Genomic DNA, 8,974 nt, shown 5'->3' with positions numbered 1-8,974 from the left:
AGAGAGAAAGAGAGAGAGAGAGAGAGAGAGAAAAGGAAAGAAAAGAAAAGAAAGAAAGAGAAGTAGCTCCAAATATGTCTCAGACTCCAGTGTCAACGTATCCTATTTTCAATTTTCTCTAGCCCGCCCTTTTCTGGGATTGACCAAATGATGACCTACAATTTGATTCTCAAAGGAATAGAGAAAATGGATTTTCCCAGGAAGATAACAAGACGACCTGAGGATTTGATTCGGAGGCTTTGCAGGTGAGCATGAAAGTTAGTCGCCCCTGTTTGAAAAAAGTGTGAAGACTTTCAGTTTCTGTTTCTACACATTTTAAAAGTAGGTATATATTTAATTTTTGTGCTTTTCTATGTAGCTAAATTATATTATTTTGAAAGAAACTTATTTTCTATTTTTGAAGTATGAGTTTGGGTTTATCTCTTGTTACAGAACTATAGAACTTGCTTATAGCTTTAAAAGATATCTAAGTTTTTCAGCTTATCTTTGATAATCAATATAGAGCAAAACAGAACTGCAAATCTTAGGTTTAAAAAGGAGTAATTTACTATTCAGCATGAAAAAGAATGAAGTCATGTCGTTTATAGCAACATGGGTGAAACTGGAGGTCATTGTCCTTAGTGAAATAAGCTAGGTGCAAAAACACAAGTGTCCAATGCTCTCACTTATATGTGGAAGCTGAACAATTTGAACACGTGGAGGTGGGGAGTGGAAAGACAGATAACAGAGACTGGGAAGGGTGTGTGGGTGGAATGAGGGTGGACGAAGAGAAGCAGTTAAAGGTACAAACACACAGTAAGATGGTCAGAATCAACTCCATGTTGGAAACCGAGCAAAGTAACTAAACTTAGCAAAGATGTAGTGTATTTGGGTGACGGACACCTGAATACCGTGACTTGGTCACTAAAGATTATAGACATATGGCAAACTTTTTCATGTGCTGCATAAATGTGCCCAAATAACAAAAAAACAGTAATTAATTTACAAATGTGTTATCCTGAGAGAAAATCAGTGGTGATAATGAAGTGTTACCATGTGGCCTCTTCCCATCTTTATTTTTTAAAAAGTACTTTTCTGGTCTTATTTTATATTACCCCAAATTTCTACTTACCATTAAAAAAAATCATTCATCAACAAATAGAAACTTCTAATTTTTTTGTTTGAATTTTATTTTATATATATATTTAATTTATATATCTACATTTATATATTTATAAATGTATATACATTTTATTTAACTGTGACTCTTCCTGGGAGAAGGCTATGTTGTGTTAATACTCAGATGTCTACTCTACCGTAGGAGCTCTATGAATATTATTGAATGAATAGATTACTTAATTAACAAAATATGTTAAATTTTAATGTAAAGTTTACTCAAGTGGAATTATTGTAAACTGCCTTTTAAAAATTATTATTTTAGGCAAAATCCAACAGAAAGGCTGGGAAATCTGAAGAATGGAATCAATGATATTAAGAAACACAGGTACATAGTTATTTCTTTGCCCAGAAAAATATGGAAATTTATAGAACAGTGTGGTAATCTTGGATACTTTTCTCAGTAGGCCATAAGGGTCTCTATAAACTTTCAATTTTTCCTTTTTGGTGCTTTGATTTTTATCTATATTTTACTAGATGTATTTACATTAATTATCAAAGTGATTTGTCTAATGCTGGAAATTCATTTTAAGAATTAGTGAAGTTATAAAACAAGTTTGAAAAATCACATATTCGAATCATAGCAAGAGCTTTTGAACTTTATGATTATTTATTTTTATCCATATATAATAGTTGTACATATTTATTATATTTCTAAATATCAAACTTCAATTCTATAAAGGAATTAAGTTATAATTTTGGCATTTAATTTGTGAATAATGTCGGATTTGGTCATTGTCAATATTCAAGATAGTGGACCAGCTAATTGAATGGTTAACTAGTATTCTATTTCAGTTTCAATAATATTTATTTATTTTACAAATAAATTTTTCTTTGACTATTCTTCCATAATCTCCTTATGTAGTATTTTACTTTTTGGTTGAAGGACATAGATTTCCAAAGAATCTCAAACCATGTTTTATCCTTATGCAGTAATCTTACATGTGCCTTTCCAGTTCTGTGACTTTCTGAAACTGGCCTTAAGAACAACTGATAATCTCTTTAAGACATCCTCTCTGACCTGATTAAATATTCAAATAAGGCAGTTCAAACTTCAAGATTTTTGCTTGTCAGATCTTGCCTGGCTAACTCCCGCAATCTTCAAGATGTTTTAATTTTGGATATAATTCACAAATATAAAATATTACTTATAAGAATACACTGGTAATACACAAGTATATTTGAGAATTTCATGATTGAAAACCTTTGAAAACACGGATGTGTTCACTTTTAGAAACGAATACACCACATTTCTTTATGGATATTTTCAACTGAAGTATTAGGGACGCATCAACTTAGTGTGAAAATAAAAGGAGAGACACTTGCGAATACAAATACTATTCATTTGCCTTAACAGTAGTGGTACAGCTTCAAAAAAAAGGGAACCCAAGCTGCCACTTCTGCTTTATGTATTCATGAACTTACTTGAAATAAAGCCATGTATTCAACATTGTGAATTCCTATTGAGCTCTGCCTTAAGGATGTATTGAAAAAAAGGGAGAGAAAATAAGAGGGAGAGAAAGATAAAGACAAGACACACACATAGATTTTACAAAGAACAAAATACTTGCAGTATTCTTATGTTCTCTGTCACCCTTTGGATTGCCTCAGTTGTAAAGCTCATTATTTGTCTTAGATTTCAATTTATCTTCTTTCTGCTCTACATGTGGTTATCACAGTTTCTTTTCTCATTATAAAATGACACATGAACAGATCATTCATGTTGAGGAAACAAGTGTTCCATCAATTAAAGACATTCTTCCAATATACTTTCCCCCTTTCTCTTATTCAAGAAGAGTTTTCATGTTTTGCTCTGACATAGCTGGGAACAGAAGTGATATAATTGTCAACAGTTTTCAGGTTTATCTTTTACTTCTCATTTACCTGAGGCTCATTTAAATGTAGCTGTCAAATTGTGATTGGATGCACATGTAAATTGGTGCTAACGGATTTTCTCACTTCAGCATGGTAATAAAGAATTTTGAATTTCCTTCCCTGTAGGGATTAATTTGCCTATTACTTCTTAATAGGCAAGATTGTCTTTGCCATGTGTAGAGTCTGAATACCGAGTGCAGAGGTGACTAATAAGATACACCAAATTTACACAGTGCTTTCTGGTGAGCCCAGAGAGTTCAAAAACATTATTTCATTCTATTTGCACAGTGCTTTTTAAATTATAAAGCTAAGGGAGATTAAAAACCAGAAAAATCAATCTCTTTCTTTGCCTCCAAATAGAAGTGTTTAAGCCTACCACAAATCTTTAAGGTTTATAACTTCTCTACCCAGGATATTCTTAGAATTAAAAAAAAAATTTCTTAAGTTTACCTCAGATTTTTCCACTCTAAAGCAAAACATTTATTTATTTTTCTTAGAGAACTACCCACTTTAATTTTGTTTTTTAAAACAATAGCAGTTAAACATGTCATATTATCACATGGATTTGTCCATTCTGTGTTCAGTTCTTTCCTAAAAATAGTCACAGATCTCAGTTCTATATAGGAGCTAATTTAAAACTAGGCACAAATCGTGTCTCCCAATACCTATCTTAAAAGAAGGCTAAAGTACTTGTTTTGTTAAATCTTTCTCTTTCTCAGGAAGAGGAAAAAAATTGCTTTGAGTACAGGCCTTATCTTATTTGGTTGCACTTCACTGTATTCTCAGTGTTTCACAGATATCTTGTTTTATACACATTGAAGGTTGGTGGCAGCCTGGCGTTGAGCTAGTTTGTTGGCACCCATTTTTCAACAGCATGTGCTCACTTTCTGGCTCTGTGTTACTTTTGGTACTTCTCACAATATTACCAAACTTCTATTATTATTATATCTATGATAGTGAGATCCGTGATCAGTGATCTTTGATATCTTCATTGTAATTGTTTTGGGGTGCCAATAACCATTCACATATAAGAAGTCAAACTTAATAAATGCTGTGTGTTCCAACACCAACTAGCTGTTCCTTTGTCTCTCTTTCCTCTTCGGGCCTCCCTGAGACACAGTCTTAAAATTAGGTGAATTAATAGCCCAATAATGGCCACTAAGGGTTTGAAAGAAGAAGCCATACATCTCTCACTTTAGATCAAAAGAGAGAAATGATTAAGCTTAGTGAGAAAGCCCATGTCAAAAGCTAAGATAGACCAAAAGCTAGGCGTCATAGTCAAACAGCCAAATTGTGACTGCAAGGGAAAAGTTCTGAAGGAAACTCAAAGTGCTCTCCCAGTGAATACATGACTGATAAGAAAGAAAAACAGCCTTACTGATGGATGGAGAAAAATTGAGTGGTCTGCATGAAAGATTGAACCAGCTGCAACATTCTCCGAAGCCAAAGCCTAATCCAGAGAAAACTCTGCCCTATTCTCTGAAGGCAAAGATAGGTGAAGAAGCTGCAGAAGAAAAGTTTGAAGCTGGCAGAAATTGGTTCATGAGGCTTAAGGACAACAGCCATCTTCATAATGTGAGAAAGTACAAGGTGAAACAGCAGATGCTGATGTAGAAGCTGCAGTGTGTTCTCCAGAAGATCTAGCTAAGATCATTGATGAAGGTGGATACATTAAACAACAGATTTTCAGTGTAGACAAACAGCCATACAGTGGAAGAAGATGACTTCTAGGACTTTGATAGCTAGAGAGGGTAAGTCAATGCCTGCTTCAGAGCTTCAAAAGATAGACTGACTCTTTCTTCAGGGACTGACAAACCTGGTGAAGTCAATGCTCATTTATCATCCCCTAAATCCTAGGGTCCTTAAAAATTATGCTAAATCTACTCCACCTGTGCTCTATAATGGAACAACAAAGACTGGATGATAGTGCCTCTGCTTATAGCATGGTTTACTGAATATGTTAAGCCCACTGTTGAGACCTACTGCTCATAAAAACTATTTCTCTCAAAATATGATTTCTCATTGACAATACACCTAGTCATCCAAAAACTCTGATGTACGTGTACAAGGATATACATGTTTGCATGGCTGCTAACACATCTATTCTGCAGCCCTTGGATCAAGGAGTGATTTCAACTTTCAAGTCTTGTTACCTAAGAAATACATTTGGTAAGGCTATAATTGATATGGTGATTCCTCTGATGGCTCCAGACAAAGTAAGTGAAAAACCTTTTGGAAAAGGGTCACCATTCTGTATGTGATTAAGAACATTTGTAATTTATGGGAGGAGCTGAAAATAGCAACAATATCAGAAGTCTGAAAGAAGTTAATTTCAGCTCTCATGGATGTCTTCGAGTAGTTCAAGGCTTCAATGGAGGATGTGACTAGAGATGTGTTGGAAAAAGCAAGAGAATTAGAATTAGCAGTGGAGCTGAAGATGTGACTAAATGCTATGGTTCCATGCTATAACGTGAAGGGGTGAAACTGCTTCTTGTGGATGAATAAAGAAGATAGTTTCTTGAGATGGAATCCTAGTGGAAATGGGAAATGCTGTGAATATTGTTGCAGTTACAGCAAAGGATTTAGAATGTTACATAAACTTAGTTGATCAAGCAGCAGCAGGGTTTGAGAGGATTTAATCCACTCTTGAAAGAAGTTCTACTATGGGCAAAATGTTATCAAATAGCATCACATGCTATAGAAGAATCTTTTGTGAAAGGAAGAGTCAATCTATGCTGCAAACTTTATTAATGTTGTATTTTAAGAAATCGTCACAGCCACCCCAACCATCAGTAGCCACCACCCTGATCAGTCAGCAGCCACCAACCTCAAGGCAAGACCCTCCATCAGCAAGAAGGTTATGACTCACTGAAGACTCAGTTGATTGTTAGCATTTTTAAGCAACAAAGTATTTTTTAATTAAGGTATGTACTTAAAACAATAAAGTATTTTAATAAGGTATACTTTAGTTAATGTATGCACATTTTTAGATATAATGCTACTGCATACTTAATAGACTACGGTTTTGTGTAAACACAACTTTTTTTAATATAACTTTTATATACACTGAAAACCAAAAAATTTATGTATCTTGCTTTGTGGTGGTGGTCTGGAGCTGAATCTCCAAAATCTCAGGTATGCCTGTATGTGAACATTACCTGTAACATTCCTAGTCTCTGAAATTACTTTTGAGAATAGTTTCTATAAGTCTTCTAAAAATGAAGAGACAATTTAGATGCTGTTGCTGCTAATATTTCACTGATAAATATTTTTTACATACAAATGCATGCTGGCACTTGCATTACTTAAAATGTAGTTCGTGTTAAAAGGCCAAGTGCTAGGCAAATAGCCACTCGTGGTAAGTGAACGTTGCCGTAAATCAGATTGTAACAAGTACCCTGCAAGAAACACATAGGCTCTTTGATTCAGTGGAGCAATAGCAATAATGATTTTATTATTATTTATGAAGTAGCTTTTAGATAGAGAGCATTGTAAATATGTTAAAAGGAATTGTGAAAATATTTGGTGGCAGAAGAAAAGAATCCACAGAACTGTGTACCTAGAAATCCCTGAAAATTCAGCCTTAATGTGTGTGAAGAAGCAATGGGTGGATCAAGAAGAGGACTTCCATGGTTTCACAAAAGGGGCAGAGGGTGGATGTAAAACAGCTGGGTGACTGCCTGCCTCTCACTCTTTGACTAGAGTCCCAGCAGCTTTTTCCAGACTGATACCTTGGTTAAGAATGGCATCTGAAATAGGATATACTAGATCCTGCCCTCTCTCTTTTTAGTTCCTCTTCTTTTACTAAGCTTAGACTTAGAGTAGAGATCCAGTTAATGACTGAATCAAACTCACCTTGGGGTGAGAAGAAATGAGAAGAGTGGAAGAGCCTAGCCTCTGGGATGGACAGAGGAATGTGACTGCCTTCAAAAGTCTCACACCTCCCATGCCCCCCAGCCCCACCCTGGTGCCCTGTGGTTAATCTTCTCATAGCAGCAGGAATTATCTTTTGAAAACTTGATTGATTGCATAATTTCCTTAGAACTTTCTAATACATGAAACTCCTGAGTCTTTACTGTGCTCTACAAAGCCCTACATGATCTGGCCCCTGGCTGTTTCTCAGACATCTTTTTCTTCTCTGGTTTCCTCTGCATTCACCACACTTCAGCTCATCCCTGCCACTTCCTTCCATGTGAAAGGCCCTTGCCACAGATCTGCCCATAGTTTCCCCTTTTGCTTCATTCTGGCCTTAATTCAATTATCACTTCTTCAAATACCACCCGATCACATTCCACCAAAGTAAAAACATCTCAAAAGTAGGGTCTTTTTCAATGCCTGAGACCAAGTTGACTTTCTATAAATATTGGTCAGCTGGCTGAGCTGACCTCAGTGCCCCAGTAGAAAAGATCCAGAGATATAGAACGGTATTATTCCATGTTTTTAACAGGCTCCTGAGAGAGAGAGAGTACATTGTTTTGTGTTCAAGAGAGGCGAGGCCTCCTGACTTGGAGGTGCATTTCTAGCCCAGCACATTTGATATCTATGCTGAAGACCAGCTCAGCCCCTCTTGATTAATGATATGGAAGCAATAAGTGAAATAACTTCACCTTCAGCTTCACCTTAATCCCATCTTTACCCAGATTACTGTAAAATATCTTTTCATCTTGGAACCATGTTATCACCATGATGGTGTGATGTTAAAGGATATAATAGGACAAGGTCCTATATAAGCATGTTCTCTTATAGAATCATTCAGTCACTCAACAAACATTTACTGGGCTCCTGCTCTATATCAAGCAGTGCCTCAAGTTTTGGGGCACGGAAGGAAGGGGAATAGAAGAAAAGTCCCTGCCTTCATGGAGCTTGTGTTCTGGGGGCAGCAGAGACAGAAAGTAGATAGCAGTCAAGTAGTGTATTAGATAGTAGTAAGTACTAAGGAGATAAAATAAAACAGGGAAGGAGGATAAGAGGTTCGTGAATGTGGTGGGAGGAAGGGTGCTGCGGTTTTAGACTGGAGGGACAAAGAAGGCCTTACTGAGAAGATAACCTTGAGGTAGAGACCTGAAGGTGTGGAGGGAACGAGCCATGAGGAAATCAGGGGAAAGAACAATTCAGTCTTGAGCACAAAGACCTTAGAGTGGGAGTATCCCTAGCTTGTTGGAAGAATGGTCAGGAGATAAATGAGCAAAGGAGAGAGGGGAATAGAAAAATGAGACTGTGGGATAGTAATGAAGGGTGGCAGCATTGGAGTGATTTTTGTAAGGCCTTGTAGGTAATGGTAAAGACATGGTACACACTTGGCCTTTCCCACTGAGTGAGAGGGAAAACTCTAGGGAGTTTTGAGCAAAGGCATGATGTGACCTGACATGTTTTAAATGATCAGTCTTGATGCTGAGTTGTTTCTCCAGTACAAAAGTAGGACTTGGCCTATGCTGGTTGAGTGAAGGTGTTGAGCATTGATCAGACTGAATACAGATATAATCAGAAGGTAGCACTGGCAGGATTTTCTTAAGGTCTGAGGTAGAATTGGAGAGAAAGAATAACTTCAGTATCTTCTGTTTGAGTAACTAGAAGGATTGAGACAAGTTTGGTGGAGAAAATTTGGAGCTCTAATCTAGACCTGAAACATGCTAGATGTCTATTAGATATCCAGTTGTGAGATGGTGAATAGTAGTTGTAGTTATTAGCCTGTAATTCAGTGGGGTAGTCTTGGTTGGAAATAGAAATTCAGGAGTAATCAGTATACAAGGGGGGACTCAAAAACCCCAGAATTTATAAAAAATTGTGTATTTATTCTCATATGTTTAAGCTTCAGTCATCTTCAAAGTACTCTTTGTTTGATGCAATACACCTATCAAGATGCTTTTTCCAGCCGAACTCGGTGGCTCAGCCTGTAATCCCGCACCTTTGGGAGGCTGAGGTGAGTGGATTGCCTGAGCTTGCG

At 36.5% G+C, this 8,974-nt stretch overlaps 1 protein-coding gene across 2 annotated transcripts in view; it reads left to right on the top strand.

The window, feature by feature from the left end:
• Positions 1–8,974, top strand: part of PRKG2 (protein kinase, cGMP-dependent, type II) — an 88,610-nt gene that overhangs the window by 74,614 nt on the left and 5,022 nt on the right. For both annotated transcript variants that reach the window (XM_008070342.2, XM_008070341.2), the window contains exons 15-16: positions 123–245; positions 1,421–1,483. In XM_008070342.2, the coding sequence (XP_008068533.1) occupies positions 123–245; positions 1,421–1,483 (186 nt within the window). The remainder of the gene's footprint in view (positions 1–122; positions 246–1,420; positions 1,484–8,974) is intronic.

The sequence above is a fragment of the Carlito syrichta genome, unplaced genomic scaffold (genome assembly GCF_000164805.1).
Source record: "Carlito syrichta isolate Samal-C Ts95f unplaced genomic scaffold, Tarsius_syrichta-2.0.1 Scaffold313359, whole genome shotgun sequence".
Classification (NCBI taxonomy): Eukaryota; Metazoa; Chordata; class Mammalia; order Primates; family Tarsiidae; genus Carlito; species Carlito syrichta.
This window is presented reverse-complemented; position numbering and strand designations above follow the sequence as displayed.